Source organism: Dama dama, chromosome 4 (genome assembly GCF_033118175.1).
Source record: "Dama dama isolate Ldn47 chromosome 4, ASM3311817v1, whole genome shotgun sequence".
Lineage (NCBI taxonomy): Eukaryota > Metazoa > Chordata > Mammalia > Artiodactyla > Cervidae > Dama > Dama dama.
The window spans coordinates 22,612,701-22,634,719 of NC_083684.1; the positions used below are offsets into that span (position 1 = coordinate 22,612,701).

Sequence of the window (22,019 nt, forward strand, 5' to 3'; positions counted from 1 at the left end):
CATCCTTCCAAGGATCAGCCCATTTAGTGCCGCCTGATGCTAAAATTCCTGGAGTCTGCTTTCCCTCTCTCCTCCAGTCCTTCCAATGGCTGTGTAGCCTCTAACTTGTGGATTAACTCTTTGAAGCTCTAAATATTTCAAGCGGCTCCTGCTTTCCTGACCAAACTCCTTCTGAAACATGACTCAAAAGTTAACCAAATAGAGTGTTTGAAAAACACGGCCTGGATTCAGAGCACAGAGTTCAAGGCACATTGATGTCTCAGGGCAGGCTCCTTCTCCTCTCTAAGAATAATTTCTGCAAATACAAAATGGGGACAATGATACCTACCTCAGAATGAAGTTGGGAAGATTAATGAATTAACCTGGCACACAACAGCTGAGAGCTCCAGAACCCTCAACACGAACAACCCTGGCCAAACTCCTGCACTAAAAGACTTGACCAAACTCTAGCATGGCTCCTAGAGGCTAAGTCATGTGCCTTGGAGGACCCCAGCTCTCCCCACCTTCATTAAATCTGCCAGGAAAATCTACTGTTTGTTCCAGCCTGCACCTGTGGACAGGCCCCTGATCTCTCCTCCTCAGAGCACTTACTAAGAAGCACTCAAAGCTGTGACTGCGTGTCTCTTGCAACTCAGAAGCATCTTTCTTAAAGATCTGAGACTGATTCCTTTAAAATGTAATCCTCAGAAGGGACAGAGCCTCTGTAGCCCACTCTCTGCGGGAGGAGAAAGCTGGCTGCAGACACTGATGGCTTAATTGTACTGACACTCACCAGCCTTTTGTACTTTTTCATTCTCTGACCCAGCAGAGCCCCGGCTTTCCCTCCTCTCTCATTCTGCCTTTCAAAAGCCCAAATCACTTCTGTGCAAGTCATACTGGAGCCCAGCTTTTTCCCTGCTGTCAGGAGTGATGGATAAAACTTCTTTTCCCTTCTCTAACTCATATTAGAGCAGACTGCAAAGCATTCTTGGTGTAAAGAGCTGTTTGGGGACAGAAACCTCTTGGTTTTATTCCTAGGAGACTGTACAGGTGACCTCTTGCTCTGTGAACACAGGATGCCCAGCTGGGAGGGAGCCCCAGAGTTTCAGCTCCCAAGGGTTCCCTCTAGGGCCCCTTTCATCAGCGTGGCAAGGGCAGGTACTGGGCTTGCCATGGGATTCTCTAATCCATACCCATGGGGCCCCAAGGAATAAGAAGGTCCCCCATCCCACCCAGGTCCACAGAAATGCACCCCACCCCAACATGGCACTCACCCCTGAGCCCTGCCCCAGCCAGTAGCTCAGCCACCAGAAGTTGAACACCATGAAGAAGACCATTATCACCATGAGAAGGAAAAGCAGGCCACAGACCACATAACCTGGGGGTAGAGAGGTGCCAAAAGAAGGTACATGGCTACACCAGGTCCTTGGATCTTCCTCAGACACCCTAGAAGACTAGAAAGAGCTGGGTTCCAAGATTAGAAAGCCCTGGGTTCAAATCCTGGCACAAACTACTTACAAGCTATATGAGCCTGGGCGAGGGACCTAATGTCAGTGACATTCCACTTCCTTACATACGAGATGGTGACAGTAGTCCGGCCAGCCTCAAGGGGCTGCTCTAAAGATGCTATGAGGTAACGTGTGTCAAGTACCCACCCCAGTGCCTGGTTATGTGAGCAGTGTTCTAGAGAAGCTGGTTCCCCTTATGTAAGTCCTGAGGGTTCAACATTCAAAATAACAACAGCTACCTTTCACTATTATGTACCAAGTGCCAGGTAGAGTACAAAATATATGAATTATTTTTGAATTCAGAATGCCTATCGCCAAGTCTCCAAGGGAGGAAGTAACTTGCCCAAAGTCATAGAGCTGGTGAGTGGTGAAGCCAAGGATGGGAAAACCTAGGGTACACACCTTCCTTTCCCATCTACCTCTTGCCCTGGCACTCTACCCACCTATCCAGTCTGTGCCCCATGCCCATATTCTTTTTCTTGAATTCTTCCTTAAGCTCCACCCAAGGGCCAACTCTCTTGGATGACATCTGAGACCATGCTTGGTCCCAGAGATCTCTCTCTCTCTTGCTACGGGTGGATGAATGTCTTAATTCTCCAGTTAGATTACAGGGTAGGTTCTCAAGCAACTTTATACACCCTCCCCTCCAGAACTCGGCAAGAGCCTGGTTCATAATAGGTACGTCCTAAATACAGATCAATTGGTTTTTTGGTTCATTCATTGCATTTCACAAGTATTTGCTGCTTCCCTGCTCTGGTCAGGCCCCGTGTTACATCCTGTAAGGATGTTCACGGTGGAAGGGGTGAGGATGGTAATCCCCTACACACAGCCCTCCTCTTCCTCCCTAGACAGGTAGAGAGAAGACACACCTTGTACAGGGTTAGGTTCCAAAATCAATGAAGAATAAAAAGTTGGCATGGAGTCAAAATTACTCTCAAAAATTAAGTTACTCAAAACCACAGTAGCGTATACTTGGTTCATGTTTACAACATTGTACAGTTATATATGCATGAATTTGGTAACATACACCATTAAATAAAGCAGAAGCTTTGAAACTTTTTATTGCCATCCACCTTCAGATATACAGTCTAATACATAATAAAATGAAAGCTTCACCAATATCACTTCTGCAGATATTTTCTACTCTAGTCACATTTCTACTCTCATTGCTACTTACGACCCACTCAGTTGATTTCACAACCCACTAGTGGGCTAGGACCTGCAGAATGAAAAACACTGAGATAAAGAGTACGGTGGCACTCTTTATTTCAGTAAAAATATTAATGATATTTGCTTATATTTCTTATTTTCTATATTCCTAATACTTATTTGGGGTCTTAATCCTGTCAGACTGCTCGTCCCAAGGCTAGCTAATTCCTAGAGACAGCAAGTAACTCCTTGCAAGCACACCTTTGATATACAAATGAACCAATCCACAGCCCACCCTCCCAATAACCTCTCTTATCAAACTCTCACCCACCAAGCCAATATTCGCCCTCCCCTAAATCACCTTAAGACCAGGTATCAGACAACTAGGACCACCACTATAGCAATGAGCCCTCCAGAATTGTTCAAGCCATCCAATCCTAAGCTTACTCAGTAGGGCTACCCTGCCTCACCCTCTTCTTCCCACAGAAACCCCAATAAAGGCTCTGGGCCCTGCTTCTCTTACCACTCCTCAGCCTCCTAAGCAACGCTGGGGCTTCCCCATGTGGTCCTTCATGGCATGCCATGCCTATTTCTAGGCAAAAAAACCATAAACTTTTCCCTTCATGAAAATAATTTACATGTCTATATGCCTTGACATATTTGATTTTTTAAATGTCAGGTATATTAACACAAATACACATGGAAACATAATTTCTGGCACTGACTACAGTGTTAGAGTTATTATAGTTGAGTATGACTGGAATTATGCAAGTTGAATTCATGAATGGCATGACCCTTTGTGTCCCCCTACCTCCCATGACCTTGAACATTCCAGTCTGACCCAGCTTCGTGCATAGGCCTGGCCTGGGGCAGCTAACAGCCCATACCTCCGCCTGCCTGGATGTAGTGGTGGTAGACTGTCCACTTCAAGGACCCTTCTTCCATCTTCTCCTTCTGTGTGAGCTGATTTTCCAGCACTGGATCAGGGAAAAGAAAAAGGAAACAGTGTGCCTCCCAATCTCCTATATCTCCTTCCTGGTCAAGAAGAGTCCTTGCAAAGCCTTCTGTTCAGGCTGCCAACAGTACCCCAACCAAGTCTAACTCTAACCATCAGAGTTTGCCAGCCATTCAATAGACCCTGGAGGGCCTGAGGTTCCCAAGGGCTGGATGGGTTGAGAGAGAGAGCGGGAGAGAAGGAAGAAAGCAGTGACCTGGGACCAGAACTGTCATCATGATACTGTACAGCTTCAAGAAGCAAATCACTTAACCTGTCTGTTTCCTCATCTGACAACTGGCAGGCCTACAGATAATTACTAAGATGCTTTGTAGCAATATGCTTCTGAAACAGCTCTTCAAAACAGGTGTGACACCAGCCCAAGCACACACTTGGCCTACAGCAGAGCAGAGAAATATCAGTAGATGATGTCAACGTTGTCAATGACAACCACAACATCAGTAACAGGAGACAGCAGTGTGGGGGATACCTATTGTTTCTGCCTGTCACTCTCCCTTCTTCTAACAGCAACACCACAATTTTCCCAGGAGAAGACAGCCCTCTTTGTGGAATTTTAATCTTGAGGGAAATTAGACTAGGATGGAAAACATCTGAAGCAGGTTTTCTTCAAAAGGATTCTATACCTGTTCCTGCTATTCTAGACTCCAAGGTTACTGAGGTCTGGTACTCTGACTTTTTTTTTTCAATCTGCCAACACATTATTTTTCTGCCCAAATTGGCTTCTGATCTTTGCAGCTGAATACTCTATTTGTGACAGATGTGCCAGGCACTGTCCTAACCCTCAGGACCTCTTCTAATCTCCACTATGGTGTTGTAATATAAGAACAATTATCTCCACTTTTGCCAGTGAGGGTTCAGAGACTTTAACCTGTTTGGCCAAGGTCACACAGCTTTGAGACAGTAGACCTGGAATTCTAATTCAGGACCTGTCTTACTTTAAAAATGAAGATATACAGATATCTTTCTTGTCTGCTACCTTGTCTCAGAAAAGAGCAAGATCTTCAATAAGCATACTAAAAGATGTTCAGCTTCACCTTTTGAATGCCCAGGACTGGGACTAATTTATTTCTGACTTTCAGTGGCATTGTTCTCAAAAAATGCATAATGAATTAACGGCCCAGAAATCTTGCAAAGTTTAAATTTGAGTCACTTGAGGTCAAGCCTCATTCTGCCTCTGCACACCCTCAGCTGTTCCCCCAATACTCACTTCCTGGTTGCTTCAGGCCTCCTGGCCAGCACAGTCCTTACCCCACAGCCCTCCAATACTTGGATCTGTACCCTATATGAGAAATATCTGGCATCCCATTCAGTGAGTGACAAGGCCTGGTCTCACATTCAGGAGGAAATGCCAGAGCCTGTGGGATGCAGACAGGCAGGCAGAGGGTTTCACCCTGCTCCCAGGTGAAAGCACTATTTCATTCAGCACTATTACCAGCATTTTCATTGAGAAGCTCTTCCTGGCAAGCAGTCTGGGCCTGACCTTCCAGCTGTAGCTCCTCTTCTGTCTTTACGACTCCCTGCAACACACCCTGGGGAGAAAGCACAAGCCATGGATTCAGGGAATGGTCCACCCAGTTGGATCAGAAGTGAGGACAGGGAAGGGGAAAATCACCTGCGTGGCTTTCCCATGTATCTTCTGGATGAGCTGGGCATATCGTCCCCTCTTCTGTATGAGCTCACTGTGAATTCCTTTTTCACAGATTTTTCCATCTTCAAATAAAATGATCTGGTCACAAAACTCTAAATACTGAAGAGTCAGAAGAAATAAGATCTTCAATAAGCATACTAAAAGATGCTCACCTTCACTATTCAAAAGGAAAAATTTAAATCCTGAGAAAATATTTTATATCACCAGTTTGCCAAAAACTCAAACACTGGACAATCCCAAGTATTGATAATGACTAGGGGTAAGACACCCTTATGGCATAAAGTGAAGAAGAACTAAAGAGCCTCTTGATGAAAGTGAAAGAAGAGAGTGAAAAGTTGGCTTAAAGCTCAACATTCAGAAAACTAAGACCATGGCATCTGGTCCCATCACTTCATGGCAAATAGATGGGGAAACAGTGGAAACAGTGGCTGACTTTATTTTTCTGGGCTCCAAAATCACTGTGGATGGTGATTACAGCCATAAAATTAAAAGACCCTTACTCCTTGGAAGGGAAGTTATGACCAACCTAGACAGCATATTAAAAAGCAGAGACATTACTTTGCCAACAAAGGTCCATCTAGTCAAGGCTGTGGTTTTCCCAGTAGTCATGTGTGCGTGTCAGAGTTGGACTATAAAGAAAGCTGAGTGCCAAAAAATTGATGCTTTTGGACTGTGGTGTTGGAGAAGACTCTTGAGAGTCCCTTGGACTGCGAGGAGATCCAACCAGTCCATTCTAAAGGAGATCAGTCCTGGGTGTTCATTGGAGGGACTGATGTTGAAGGTGAAACTCCAATACTTTGGCCAACTGATGCGAAGAGCTGACTCATTTGAAAAGACCCTGATGCTAGGAGGGATTGGGGGCAGGAGGAGAAGGGGACGACAGAGGATCAGATGGTTGGACGGCATCACCGACTCAATGGACATGGGTTTGGGTGAACTCCAGGAGTTGGTGATGGACAGGGAGGCCTGGTGTGCTGCAGTTCTTTGGGTCGCAAAGAGTCAGACAGGACTAAGCGACTGAACTGAACTGAAAGAGACTCTTACAAAACTGGGGGGTGGGGGAGAGTGGTGGGGAGAGGCCTGCATAGGTTGGTACAGCTACTTTGAAAAACAATTTCATAATATCTAGTAAAATTAAAGATTTTTGAAGAATTATGAACCAATAATTCTACTCCTAAAATACTCTCCTAAAAAAAGCCCTCTCAAACACATGCATAGAAACACTTGTATAGGAATGTATCAACATACTGAAGCATTTTTTTGTAAAAGTGAAAAATGGGAAACAACCTAAATATCCATCCTGGAGAAGTAAATTCTGGAATATTCAGATATTGTAATACAGTACTAGTAAGAAAGAAATGAAATTCCATGCATCCACATGGAAGATCTTAAAAATACAATGTTGAGTAGAAAAGCAAATTACCTAAGGACACAGAAAGTAAAATATTGATTATAAGTTTTCAAATATTCAAAAGGACACTTGCTCTGTCTGGGTTCATACATATGTTGTAAAAGTGTGAAGACGCACACGGGAACAGTGAACAGCGACTGAGGGGCAGGAAGGAGGGAAGGGGCTGTGATCTGAGGGCCATCAACGTTGGACTGTGATGCGTCATCTGGGAGGCAGTTACATGGGCTTTCTCTAGGTTATTTTCTAACCCATTTTTATGTCTTACATATTTTATACCAAAAATACTAAAGCCAAAGAAGGATAAATAAGATAAAGAAGGATAAATAATAACAGGGTCTGGCGAGGGAAAATGACCCATGAGAGGCAGCACTCAGCATGGCCAGTGCACTTAACGGAAGAATGTGCCACTTGGCGAATTCTTCTCTGAGGGCGTTTCCTGTAACTTCAAAAGCAGGGGCCCGCCCACACAATTTTGAAGATAAAGGAGGCCTTAAAATTTAGTTTCAAAATAACAGTTTAAAAAAAAATTCTGTAAAGCAATTATCCTTCAATAAAAAACAATCTTAAAAAATCTAGTTTCAATTTTTACCAACTTATCTTCTCCACATGGAAAGCAGAGAACATCAAGTTCTTTGCAGTCCTCTCTGACTTTGGGGTCTGTCTGAGATACGAAGGGGTATCTGCTGGGAGGCTGTTATTGATCATGCTATGATGGCAGGGGCTTGAAGAGCTACATTATCTGTCAATCATGGCCAGAGCCCTGGAAGGGTGGTCACCTGCAGCTGGTGGGTCACCAGGATGACGGTCTTCCTCCTGAGCACCTTCATAAAGCACTCCTCAAAAATATGCTTCCCCACATGGGCGTCCACGGCGGAGAGTGGGTCGTCCAGCAGGTAGAGTTCACGGTCAGAGTAGACAGCACGGGCCAGGCTGATCCTCTGCTTCTGCCCGCCTGAGAGGTTGAGGCCCCGCTCCCCAATCTGTGGACAGGCAGCCAAAGGCACTGTGTCTGGAGGGTGATCCAGCCAAGTGTTCCCCCACCAGCCAGGTGGGCAGGTGGACAGACTAACCCCCCTCGGTGCACACTCCTGGACCCTAATGATTTGACACCTCTGGCACTCAAAATATTTTTCACAATCTCGACTTCCCAGTGGTTAATGGTCCACCTGCCAACACAGGGGACGTGAGTTCGATTCCTGGTCTGGAAAGCTTCCATGTGCCACCAGGCAACTAAACCCATGTGCCGCAATTACTGAACCTGTGTTCTAGAGCCCGCATGCTGCAACTATTGAAGTCTGGGAGCCCTTAGAGCCTGTGTTCAATGACAAAAGAAGCCAGCACAATGAGAAGCCTGAGCACTGCAACTAGAGAGTAGCCCCTGCTCGCTGCAACTAGAGAGAGCTTGGGTGTAGCAATGAAGACCCAGCACAAACAAAAATTCATAATTAAGTAAAAAGAAAATAAAAATATTTTTCACAATATGCCTAGTAAGGGATGATAAAACTGATGTTCAGTTAACTGAAATTTGCCATTCATGATAAGATATATTTTTTTCTAAATTGGTTGGCTTGTCAGGAAGCAAATTAAACTTTTAACAGTTTAGCTCATAAAAATAAATTGCTTATTCCCAAGAAACAGCACCTCCTTACATCTTACAATGGCTTTAAATTCCTGTTGACTGTAAATGTCAACTGGTGGGCTCACTGGCCGGGGTTAGGGGTATTGCCCAAGACCAAGACTGTATTATAGCTGAGGTGGTAGGTGGGCTTGTCATGTCAGGAGTCGAGGGTGCCAACCAGAATCACTGGGTAGTGGGTCTGGAGTCCCCTAGCAGGCTAGCACTTCAGGCACGGGCTGGCTGGCCCATCCCTACATCAGGTCCTGAGGACGTGACAGCCAGGGTCTAAGTTCTATCCCTGCTGGACCCTGAACCCTGGTGACATTGTAGAGGAGAAGCAAAGTTTAAAGAGCAGTGGGGTGACCTCTTGTCTCTGCTCTGCCTCCAGTTCACATGTGACCGGAGATAAGGGGCTTGGCCTGGGCGAAGCTCAGTTTCCTTACTCACTCAGCAGACTTAAATGCCTACTGTGTTCCTCTAATGACAGCCTAACACTTACCCTATGCCAAGCACTATTCAAAGCAAGTATGTGTCAACTCACCTAAACCCCAAATCATCCTGATGAGGTCAGAACTATTACTGATGTATTTTACAGACCAGAGCTGGTTCTTCCTACTGAAGGGGAGACCCTGAACTAAACAACCAAGCTCTCTGCCCTTCAGGGTACATTGCTGATCATTAAAGGAAGGATAATAAAAGAACTGACCTCATAAGTTATCTGAGGCTCACCTAATATATTAGCGTTGCTAGAACAGTACCTTGAATGGAGTGAGTGCTCAGTCAACTGAGCTATTTTCAGATAATAAAATCAAGGCAACCATACTGCTTTTATCTTACAAAGGTCTCATGTAGAGTAAAGGTGGCTACTGACGTGAAAGATGGAGAATTATTGGGAACACCTAGCAGTCAGAACTGGCATTGCCACAGTGGGGCTACAGCTGCCATCCCCACCGTTAAAGGAAGCGCTCTAGAGAGGGGCCAGGGTGGTGGGAGGGGCAAAGGTGGATGACGGGGGCTTCTCATCCTCACAGGGTCTCTGCTCTTGATTCAGAAGAAGTCTGAGATCAACTCCCATTCTGGTGGGGCAAGGTAGCCTGTTTGTCAGCTCCCAAGGTCAGCTGAGCCCCAACTTCCTTCCCTTGGTAGGGAAGGCTCTGAGGCTGCAGGACCAGCTCCGGTGGCTTGGGGGAGGAAGAGCTGGGGTCCCTCGTCTACCTGCCCAGGGAGGCAGGCTGGGGACCCCAGAACACCATGACAAAGGCAGCATCATAACAGAGCTGGGGTGCCCTCGGTTCCCGCTTACCTCCGTCATATCTCCGAAGGGCAGGATCTCCAGGTCGTGTTTCAGGGAACAGCAGTGGAGCACCTGGAGATACCTGCGGAGGACAGGGAGCTAAGGGACAGGCGGCCGGCCGCAGGCCCCCCAGCCTTCTCGAGTTTGGGAGGGAAGATCCTGCAATCCATGCTGAAAAATTGGGCCTTGATCCTGCAATTAATGGTAAATCACAGGAGGCCTTTTTTGTTTCCTTCACTTTTTTTTTTTTTTTTTTAAATCCAGCAGGGGCACTTGGTAAATGTTTGAACAGAACAAAAAGAAGGAAAGGTGAAGAGTGAGTCTCCCTCGCATCATTGACCCTCAGCTGCTTTCCTCTGAATCAGTCTCTAATAGAGTTTCCTCTGTATGTACTCAGAAATAATCTAGTGATGTATGTGTATGTGCAGTAGACACAGGTTTATATTGTTTTAATGGTAATCCAGTTTAGGGTAGCAGCATGCACTGTTTAACTAGTGCGTTAATGCTGGACATTTGGGTTGTGGCTAGTTTTTGGCTATCCTGAATAATTCGATGCGAACATTCTTGTACACGGATCTTGGCATTCATTGGTGACGCTATATGCATTAACTATCTAGCAGTGAATTTTCAGAGTCAAAAGATAGTGTGTTTTTATTTTTGACAAACTGCTCTATGAGTCATGTCAGTCTGAAGGCCCAGCAATGACAGGATGAGACTGGGCTTTTAGGACGGCTGCCCTGGAGGCAGAGCACAGAGTTGAACAGTGTGGGAGAAGGCTGGAGACGGAGCCAAGAGCCGGGCAGTGGGCACCGTTCAAGCAGGAGGTCATAGACCAGAGCTGGCAGTGGAGGTGGAGAGGGGAAATATTATACCAGAGCTATTTAGGAGGTTGAGTCTTCCAGGGTTGCTGACCAATGAGATGTGGAAGGAGGAGGTGGTTCTCCGAGGAGGCAGGGTTGGGCTCCTGGGGTGCACAGTTCAGTGATGCCATTAAGCCTAATTGGGAATTTGGGAGGAAAAGCAGGTGGGGTGGGGGCCGGGCGCATTGGACCTGATGTTGAGGAGCTCACAGGACAACTGGCTGGAGATGGCTGTTTTATACACCCACGTATCTGTGTATTTCAGCAAGGTTACAACAGGCAGATTGCAAAATCAGGCAAAGAGTCAAAAGGGGCCAGAGTCCACCAGAGTTGGAAGCACAGCTCCAGCAATCAGAGCAGTTTTCCTGGCTCCTCCACTGACCAGACTTTGCTCATGATTTCCAAGCGCATGTCTCAAGCAGGTCCACCCAGGACTCCGGAGGGAGAGGCTGCAAAGGGCAAGGAGGGTGAGGGCCGAGGTGGGCGGCCCACCTGGCTGGGAATCCAAACTCCTTCCTCTACTGGTGCACATCACCCAGGTGTTTTAGCTCTCGACTTTTCCTTCTTAGGTCAGGAATTAATTAACACAAACAAAGTTTCAAAGGAACACTTTTGGAAGGGGAGGGTTATTTTGAGCCCAAGGAGCATAATAGTTAAGTTTGGGGGCACTAGTGGCAAAGGACCCGCCTGCCATTTCAGGAGGTGTGAGACACGGGTTCGATCCCTGGGTTGAGAAGACTCCCTGGAGGAGGGCACAGCAATCCACTCGTATTCTTGCCTGGAGAATCCCATGGACAGAGGAGCCTGGTGGGCTATAGTCCATAGGGTCACACAGAGTAGGACACGACTGAAGCGACTTAGCGTGAAGTTTCTGAAAGCAACTGGGTTCAGATTCTGACTTTACCATATCCTAGCAGCTCAACAACTTTGGGCAAATTATTCAGTCTCTTGGGGGCCTCAGCCGATTTGCTAGAAAATGGATATGATGAGAATCTTTCCTTCCCAGTGAGAAGGAAATACAGTGATGCATGTAAGTGAGTACATAGCAAGTCATTATTAGCAGCAAGAGGCCCCTCTCCAAACCAGCCCCACACCCCCACGCCCCGCCCTGCACCTCCCAGAAGCTCACCAGGCCTCGTTGTATTGGCTTCCCATGAGGATGTTCTCCCGGACACTCCCCTTGATGATCCAGGCCTGCTGGGGGACATAGGCCAGGCTTCCGTGCACCCCCACTGAACCCTCCAGCAAGTGCATCTGTGGCAGAGTGAGTCCAGCCTCAGGACCGTGGCAGCCGGGGAACAGAGCCTCCTCAGCTCAGCAGCCACAGTGCCCAGGGCTCCACTGTGCTCCAGGGGCCTGCGGGCTCTCCTGTGTAAATGAACTCTTAACAGGATCCTGCCAGGCCCACTGGTGAAGGCCCTGAGAACGTGGGCAGTAGTTGGGGAAAGCCAGATCTCTTCCTACTGTGACTGAAGGCAAGGTTCGCATTGAAGTCACTCATACTTTTTTCTCTTATTTCCCCAGCCCCAATCCCTAGCAAGCAGTGCCTCCCTGCTCTTTGCTATGAGATGGAAAGTTCCAGGCCACCTCTGTCCATCCCTGAGTATCACAGAATTATTACTGATTTGTGGGTGGGATAATGTCATCATGGTTAGATGAGGAAATGCCTTTACTTTTTGGACATTGTGGTGAAGCATTAGTGGGGAAAGTGTCATAATCATTGTAATTTAAAATAGGTCTACCAAAAAATAAACAAATAATGGTTCTACAAAGTATATTTCTACATAGATGTGGCAAATATACAAATGCTATCAACTCCTGAATCTCAGTTGTGGGTATACGGATCTTTACCGTAGTGTTCTTTCTGCTTTTCTGCAAGGTAGATTTAAAAGCACACATTTAAAAAGAATCAAGGCCACAACCCTCTTGCCCATGACCCCAGCAGAGGACCTCATGATCCTATGCTTCTTTCTCTTCTTATCCTTTGCTTCCTACTTCTGAATTGAAGAAAGGCTTTAATAAGAACTAAACGTTTAAATGACATCTTTTTGTTTTCCTTTATGGGAAGCTAAGTGATTGGTTCATTTGAAGCGACAAGCCCCCGGCCATGTAGAAAGGTGGCCCTGAATGGAAGCTGCCGGGAAACGTAGCTGTGATGAGAAGCTAAGCTCTGACATCAGCTGGAGTGGTGTCCTCCCTGGCTGCATCCCTCACCTTCTGGCAGCTGTGGGCAAGTCACCTCTCTCAGCCTCATTTACTCATCTGCAAACTGACCTCAATGTCTGTGCCTTCCTCGTGGAGTTGTTTTTGGGTTGGGGGCCAAGGGAGAAAATGGGAAGCTCTGAACACAAGGCCTGACATTCAAGTACCATTCAAACTACTTTTATTAAAAAAAAAAAATGGGGACTTTCCTGGTGGCCCAGTGGTTAAGAATCCCTTGCAATGCAAGGGACGTGGGTTCGATCCCTGGTCAGGGAACCAAGATTCTACATGCGTGGGAGCAAACTAAACCCTCACACCATAACTAGAGAATCTGTGAGCCACAATGAAAGATTCCACTTAATGCAACAAAGACGCCTCGTGCGGTAACTAAGATACAACACATTCAAATATATAAATGAATGAATGAATTTTTTTTTAAAATGGGAGTTTTCTTCTCCTTAGTTGTAAGAAGTTGGGAAAAGAAGTTGTATCACCTGTGTTGCACACAAAAAAATGAGCCATCAGATGGATGTATTAAGAGAGAATTGCTATTGACAAGGTGACTACTTTCCTAGGAGGTGATGAGTTTGTCCATCCATGTGCTTTCAGGAGGAGGAGCTAAGGAAGGAGGGATACCAGTTAGTTCTCCCAACCATGTGGGAAGGAGGACAATGGACAAAGTTGGGAGGGGGTAGGAGAGAAGCCCTAGGCCACAGTGAGGCTGAGGCTGAGTGTGGAAGGGCTGGAGAGATCCCCCGTGGGAAGGGGGCCATAGACACACACCAGGTGTTATGGCTGGTTTTGTTATTCACTAGGAGGTGTGCAACATGACCTCAATGTTTGCGGGGGAAGGGGTGGGTCTTGTTGGAAACTGGAAAAGTGGACTAAGTCACATGCCTGCAGAGCTGCAGATGAAGCAGACCTCAAGAATGTCCCAAGGCAATGAGATTAGATGGTTCAGATTTCAAGGGCCTGATGCTGTCTCCTTAGGGACACGTGTCCCACTCTGAGTTTGGCTTCATGAGATGATTTGTGTTATCATATTAAGCATCGAGATGCCCTGTATCATCACCTTGGTAGCTGCTTGATTACAGCAAAAGGCAGGGAAAGCACAGAGGACAGATGAGGATAGCTCTCCAGGTGTCCTAAGAAGTGGTTCTCCCAGTTGGAAGGTGAAATGGAAGCACATTCATAACTCACCTCCCCCACGGCACATGCTCAACTGTTTTGAATTTGTAAAAATTCTATTGGCTTAGACCCCTTTGTGGGAAAGAAGTGGTGGTGTGATTTGCTGGGGGAACTGGAACCTGGGAGTTCCTGGCCCTCAGGGGGGCGGGGGTGCATGCATGGGCCACAAGACACTCACCTGCCCCAGGATGGCTGACAGCAGGCTGCTCTTGCCACTTCCCGTGTTGCCACAGACCCCTAGCTTGGTGCCCTGCAAAGCCAAGGAGGACAGACAGGTGTGAGGACAGACAGGCGTTGGGACAGGTGACTTGCCCAGGACAGGTCTATTGTCTTTTATGCAAAATGACAAACAGAAAACAGCTACACGTACCCCAAGGCCCCTCAGACAAAGCTCAAGAGGAGCTGAGAGGCCAGTGTACACAGGTGGGATGGAGCAACCTCAGAGGAAGGAAACTACATGAGGGTGGCAGAAAGGAATTAATGCATAGATGGTCCTGTCAGACACGAAACCCAAACTCCAGATCTACATCTATTCCACTCTATGATCCTGGGCAAGTCACTTAGACTCTCTATGCCTCAGTTTCCTCATCTGTAAAATGGGGATAACGAAGCCAGTTTGGCGTATATCCCTTCATTCATTCATTCATTCATTCATCCATCAAATAGTCATGTGCGTTTCTTCTGTGTACCAAGCAATGAAGAAAAGAACTCTCATTAAGTTTACAACTAGTGGGAAGAGAACAACCATGAAATAAATCTGAAAGAAAACAGATGGTGGTAAGTGGTATAAATTAAATAAATTGGCTACCAGGACAGACAGCTGGAGGTTAAAGCAGTGTTAGATGGGCTGGCCAGGGAAGGCGTCATAAGAGCATGTGTCATTGCAGCTGAGACCTGAATGACAAGAAGGAGTGAGAGAGAAGACCTGAAGGTTTCACACCATGGGAACGTGAGGGGCAAAGGTCCTGAGACGGGAGCAAGGCGACTGACAAAAAGCGGCGAGAGGGCTGCTGTGGAGGGAACGAATGAGAGACAAGGTTGGCGACATGGGCAGGTGCTCAGAGAAACCTGGACTCCCTCCTAAGTGCAGTGGAAAGTCACTGAAGGACTTAACTGGAAGAGTGGCTTGAATTGGTTTGTTTTAGAAGGCTCCCTCTGTCCACCATGTGGGATGGACTGTAAGAGGGCAAAAGGGGAAGCAGAGAGGCGACTGAGGAGGCTCTGAGAGGAGCTGGGCATGGCATACTGGTGGCTGGGGCACGGGCCGTGGGGGGGTGGGGCGGCTGTGGTGAGATGAGTCTGGTCCAGGAGAGATGCTGATGGAGAGCTTCCAGGCCTCGCTGATGGAGACTGGATGGGTGGGAGGAAAGGAAAGGAATCAAGTTTGATTTCTAGGACCTTAACCACTGGAAAGATGGTGATGCCACCTCCAGAGATGAAGAAGACCTGGAAAATGGGTCAGAGTGGGTGAAAACCAAGTTCTTTTTTGGTCTTGTTTGTTTGAAATATCTGCTAGGCATTGAACAGGAGGTAATAAACAGAGAGTTAAGTCTGGATCTCAGAGGAAACTTCAAGGCTAGAGATAATAACACCATAGAGGTGGAACCTAGAGTCATGGGACTGCAGGTGACCACCAAGGGGGAAAATATAACACTAATATTAGATATTAATGTTTATTATTACTAGATGTCAATATTGGTTACTATTAGATATTTGTATCTATTTTAGATATATCTATCAATAGATATAGATCAATGTCTATATTCCATATCTATGATTATTAGATATTAATATCTGTTATACTTTAACAGATATAAATAGATAATAGAGAAGAGATTTGGACAGAGCAACTGTTGCAAATATTAGTCAGAGAAGCAGCCAAGTGATGTCAGTTCACAGAATAATCAAATTGAAAGATACAGCACAGTGCTTGGCACACACTAGGAATTTAATAAACGTTAGTTTAGTCTTCTTCCTTTATCCTCGGTCCCCCCAAAGACCAGTGAACATACAGCTTGCTATTCTAGGTCATGCTATTACAAAACAGTTTAGATGATCATCTGATCTACACTTAAGTGTGAAAGACTTCCTATTTGTCCTCCATGGAAATTTTCTCTCATCTCTTTGTCTTTCTATGGAAATGTTCTATTTTAAAGGGAGATCTTGGAGAGTGCAGTTTTTAGCCAAGGGAATGGCGGTGCGTGAAGCCAGTCTCCCAGTCTTGGGCCCTGAGAGTCTGGCCACCAGCCCGCCTGCGTGGACCAGAGGAGGCTACCTTTGACAACACCAGGTTTATCTTATGCAACTCTGGGCCCCGGGTGTCCCCTTGGTTCTCTGGCTCAAGGCCACCTAGAGGTGGCTGAGCTCTGGTCATCCCCTCGGGAGTGTATCTGTTCTTCTCCAGCTCCAAGGCTCCATTGACGATCCCAGGGCAAGTCTTTCTCCATGACAATGTGGCCTCCTCTAAAACCACTGGTTTGCTGGGGTCTTCCAATGCCTTAACATATATGACAGGGCTCTCTTGGAGGAAAAATTTCTGTACCGGAAAAAAAAAAAACAAGGAAAGGAAGCGGGGAGGGATTTAGTTCTTTAGCCCAGTAGGAACACGTACCCGTTTTACTGGCTTGCCAACTGGTCTGATTTACGAACTTTTAATAAACCGAGAAGTCTGAAGAACCACCATCAATTAGAAGAGGCTAGTTTTTGCTGGTGAAAATTCCACATCAGGGTTTTCCAAGTCTCAGACTACTGAACCGTTCTTTCACATCTGTATCCTTCCTGTACAATGAGTTCTTTTCCATTTTAATTTACATTAACTAGTGGCATAACCTACATCAGCCTTGTCGTAAGTGGTAAGAGCTGTTGAAACATAATACTGATATGTGGTTTTTCTCATTAACTTTCATTTCTAAGTATTAAAAGTAAAAAGGTGTGTCCAGGCACGACTCTGTGCAAAATGCTGTTTGGGTCATATATTTCAAAATGTATTGGCAGGTCACTTTTCTCCACACCTCCATCTTACTGTCTGCAAGAAATAAGAGTTGAACTGCAAGAATTCTAGCACCAAAAAAAGGTGGGTGGGAAGTATGATCTCACTGATCAAATTACATTTGCATTTCTCCACCGGGACATACTCAGAAAGAGATCTAGAAAGACACTTGCGGACGTTTTGGACAATTGATTTTATCTCTCAGTAGTAAATGCTGAGCAGTCTTTATTCTCTGTATCTTTTTGCCTTGTCTGAACCTTTGCAATGAGTATATAGCATTTCACAAAAACACAAGAAAAAGCTATTTTCAGAAGAATAAAAGAAATAATGCCACATGTAGCAATATGGATGGACCTAGAGATTATCATACTAAGTGAAATAAATTCAGAATCTAAAAAAAAAAAAAAGATACAAATGAATTTTATTTACAAAACAGAAACAGACTCACAGACTTGGAAAACAAATGTATCCTCACCAAAGGAGAAAGGTAGAGGGAGGGATAAATTAGGAGTTTGGAATTAACACATACATACTACTCTATTTAAAATAGATAATCAACAAGGACTTATTGTATAGCACAGGGAACTCTACTCAACATTCTGTAATAACCTATACAGGAAAATAATTTGAAAAAGAATGTGCGTGTGTGTATATATATATATATCACTTTGCTGTATCCATGAAACCAATACAACATTGTAAATCAACTGTACTCTAACATAAAATAAAATTTAGAAAAAGAGAGGTAGTTTGTTTATTTTTTAAAATTGAACCCCAGGTACATTGAAATGAATTAACTATAATATTAGGGTCAAGGCATATAGTCATCAGCAGGAGCTGCATGGCCCACTTTATTTCATTTAGCTAGTTGGGCATTTACTTGTTTAGCAATTTTTTAATAACATACTGAATATCTGTGAGCCCACCAGCGGACCCAGGAGCCATGACTTTTACCGATCAGTGGGGTCCTTCCCCATCTCATCCTCCTCTTGGTGGGACAAAGCAACCCCCTCTTTCCAAGCCCTCCCCTTGGGCAACCACTATCCCCAGATTTGTGGTTTTCATTCCCTTGCTTAAAAAAACAAAAAAGGAGTACACTGCCTTAATGTATCAGTGTAACAAGCATGCATCTGGACATAAATCGACACCAACAAACTGGGTTCAGGGGTGACTCCCAAGCAAATTCTCAATATGTAACCTTAGTGATGCCATTCAGTGACTTTTCACTCTTTTTTTTTTTAAATAACCAGAAAAGAAAACAGAACCTGTTTCCAATACCAGATTACATTACAGAAGAGACCTGACTCCATATTGGATCTGCTTTTTTTACTGTAACCTTTCACTTCACATTGCTTTTTTCCACTAAAAGGATACTGCTTGTACATAAGGGCCTGCCTCAGGGAACCCTGCCCTTCTGCTTGAATGTTAAACCAGAATGCCTTTGTTCAGGACCCCATCCACTTGTGGATGGCTACAGGAAGGAAAAAATTAACACATCTTCTCCGCAAGGCTAGCCATGCCAGGAGATATTTGTAAAACCAATGGTCCTTTTTACTTCCTCACCTCCCCCTATCTCTGTTCTATAAAAGAACCTGGCATCCGGACCCCAATAGGATGGTTATTTTGAGACATTATTCTGACATCTTCTCAGTCTCCCAACTTTCCAAGTAAAGTTGTATCCCTTGCCTCAACACCTCGTCGCTTGATTAACTGACCTGTCGTATGGTGAGTGGAGTGAGCCTGGACTCGGTAACAATTATAACCCTCTGAGAGCAGGAACCATACTGGTCGTCCTCACTGCGGTGTTCTCCTTGCCTAGTGTTCATTAATTTTTTTTTTCTTTTTTCCTTTAAGCCATGTTGTGTGACTTGTAGGATCTAAGTTCCCTGCCAGGGATTGACTCAGAGCAACAGTAGTGAAAGTGTAGAGTCTTAACCACTGGACTGCCAGGAAACTTCTTGGCAATTTTTTTTTTTAATAAATGTATGAGTGAATGGATGATATAGATTGGGGACTGCATACATTTAAGAGAGAGGACTATAAATGCTTTTAGAAATTGGTTTAGAGTTTTTCTTCTATGCCTACAGGGACACGACCAGAAATGTAAAGAAGTGAAGTAAACCATTGCCGAGATGATGGATGGAAAGTAAGGCCCAGGCCTGGAGGTGTGCTATGGCATGGTGGAGGCTGCAAACTCCACCTGAATTCCCTGGCTAAATGAGGGGCAGCTATCACCTCAGCTAGAGCTGCCGTGGCCACAGAATAATGTGGGTCCGCTATTGCCAGATCTTCTGATTATTCAAGAAAATTCAAGAAATCTGAGTTTTTAATACACAATTTCTGGTTTTTTAAATGCCAGCAAAAGATACAATTTTTAAAAAACCAAAACCATCGTGGTAACTCTACCCACACCTGAGCAGGGTCTGCAGGTCACCTGTCTGAGATGTGGTTTGGATCTATGTCCTAGAATGTCCCTGGGGCCTGAGAAACTAGCCTGACTCATCTGTCTTCCCAGCCCCACACCAGCCCAGGGAACAGGAGGTCACTGAGTTAGATGGTCCCTCTCCATCTAGGCTGGACTCTGCCTGGCCTGGGGTCACACTCAGGAGGAACGTCATGGGGCTGAAGGCAAATGAGAACATGGAGTAACGGGTTGTATGGTCAGACCTCTGATCACTCACCTTGAACCTGTCCGCGGCAGACCTGGCGTTTGTGAGGCCTTTGACGGCAAAGGGTGCTAAGAACACTGACAGCCTCATGGGACTCAAGGTGGCCACAGTGGTGAAGGCCTGGATGAGGCAGAGAGGAGGTGGTGAGTGTCTCAACCCTGTCCTGCTCCCCCATCCCAAGACCCCATCCCGGAGCCTCAAGCTGCAAAGCCAGACCTGCAGCTTCCAGCAAGCAGGTCCTTCATGTGGTATTTCGGGAAGATGAGGAAAAGTGGGAAAGAGCATTCATCTTAAAGTCACTGAGTGAAGGCCTGGCTGCATTTATAGCTTAGCTACTGGATAATTCCTTAACTCAGACAAGTCACTCCCACCACAGTTTCCCAATTGGCAAAATGCCCCAAACCCTAACGGTGGTACAGGAATAGTTGGGAAGCACTGAAAAATTACCCGGACAGCTACCAGTGACATAGCTTTGAACTATTACTGTTGTTAAAAGGGATTAATCTCCAAAATATACAAACAGCTCATGCAGCTCAATAAAAGAAAAAAAATCAAAAAATAGGCAGAAGATCTAAACAGAGATTTCTCCAAAGAACACAGATAGATGACCAAAAAAAAAAAGAAAAGAAAAGATGTTCAACACCATTAATTATTAGAGAAATGCACATCAAAACTACAATGAGGTATCACCTCACACTGGTCACAATGGCCATAATAAAAAAATCTACAAACAATAAATGCTGGAGAGGGTGTGGAGAAGAGGGAACCCTCTTGCAGTGTTGGTTGGAAACACAATTTATACAGCCACCATGGAGAAAAGCATGGAGATGCCTTAAAAAAAAAAAAACTAAGAATAAAACTACCACATGACCCAGCAATCCTACTACTAGGCACATACCCTGAGGAAACCAAAATTGAAAAAGACATATGTAACCCAATGTTCATTGCAGCTCTATTTATTATAGCTAGGACATGGAAGCAACCTAGATGTCCATGAACAGATGAATGGATAAAGAAGCTGTGGTCCATATTTACAATGGAATGTTACTTAGCCATAAAAAAAAAAAACACGTTTGAGAGTCAGTCCTAATGAGTTGAATGAACCTAGAACCTAGTATACAGAGTGAAGTGAGTCAGAAAGAGAAAAACAGTTATGGTATACTAATGCATATATATGGAATCTAGAAAGATGGTACTGATGAACCTATTTGCAGAGCAACAGCAGAGATACGATGAGAACAGACTTATAGACAGATGGAGAGGGAAGAAGGAGAGGGTGGGAGGTATGGAGAGAGTAACATGGAAACATACATTCCCAAATGCAAAATAGACAGCCAATGAAAATTGGTTGTATGACTCGGGGAACTCAAACTGGGACTCTGTAACAACCTAGAGGGGAGGGATAGGGAGGGATGTTGGAGGGGTGTTCAAGTGAGAAGGGACATGGATAAACCTATGGCTGATTCATGCTGATGTTTGGTAGAAACAAATGTAATACTGTAAAGCAATTATCCTTCAATTAAAAATAAATAAATCAAAATCTATAAATAATAATGCTGAGAGGATGTAGAGAAAAGGGAATCCTCCTACACTGTTGGTGGGAATGCAAATTGGTACAACCATTATGGAGAACAATATGGAGGTCCCTTAAATACACACACACACACACACACACACACACACATATATATATATATATATATATAACTACCATATTACCCAGCAATCCTACTCTTGGGCGTATATTCAGAGAAAACCATAATTTGAAAAGATATGTAGACCACAATGTTCATGGAAGCACTATTCACAATAGCCAAGACATGGAAGGAACCCAAATGTCCAATGACAGAGGAATAAAGAAGATGTGGTACATACATTCAATGGAATATGATTCAGTCATAAAACAGAATGAAATAAGGCCATTAGCAGCAACATGGATGAATCTAGAGATTATCATACTAAGTGAAGTAAGTCAGACAGAGGAAGACAAACAGCATATGACATCATTTATAAGTAGAATCTAAGTGAAAATGATACAGATGTACTTATTCACAAAACAGAAACAGACTCACTGATCTCAAAATTAAACTTACGGTTTTCAAAGGGGAAACGTGGGGGGAAGAGATAAATTAGGAAATCGGGATTAACAAGTACACACTACTATATATAAAATAGATAACTAACAAGGACCAACTATATAGCACAGGGAACTCTATTCAATATTCTGTAATGAGCTATATAGGGAAAAAATCTGAAAAAGAATTGATATATCTGTTTCACTTTGCTAACACAACATTGTAAATGAGCTACAATCCAATAAAAATTTAGGAAAAAAAACCAACTCCCTAAGCATCAATCTTAATCCATGCCTCACCTCACCCTGTCAGTAGACTTTTCCTGACTGTAGCAAACCACCCTTGGTTCTCAGGATCCCAGAGAATGACCTCCTGGAGGTACCTTGGGAACATTCCAATTCATGTAACTCATGC

The 22,019-nt window shown here is 44.8% G+C and overlaps 1 protein-coding gene across 1 annotated transcript in view; it reads right to left on the reverse strand.

The window, feature by feature from the left end:
• Positions 1–22,019, reverse strand: part of ABCC11 (ATP binding cassette subfamily C member 11) — a 69,028-nt gene that overhangs the window by 25,995 nt on the left and 21,014 nt on the right. Inside the window, exons 9-18 of the mRNA XM_061134420.1 lie at positions 19,543–19,650; positions 16,148–16,408; positions 14,051–14,122; positions 11,612–11,736; positions 9,632–9,704; positions 7,487–7,690; positions 5,264–5,398; positions 5,078–5,180; positions 3,524–3,613; positions 1,254–1,357 (exon numbers count right to left, since the gene is read on the reverse strand). Coding sequence (XP_060990403.1) covers positions 1,254–1,357; positions 3,524–3,613; positions 5,078–5,180; positions 5,264–5,398; positions 7,487–7,690; positions 9,632–9,704; positions 11,612–11,736; positions 14,051–14,122; positions 16,148–16,408; positions 19,543–19,650 — 1,275 coding nt within the window. The remainder of the gene's footprint in view (positions 1–1,253; positions 1,358–3,523; positions 3,614–5,077; positions 5,181–5,263; positions 5,399–7,486; positions 7,691–9,631; positions 9,705–11,611; positions 11,737–14,050; positions 14,123–16,147; positions 16,409–19,542; positions 19,651–22,019) is intronic.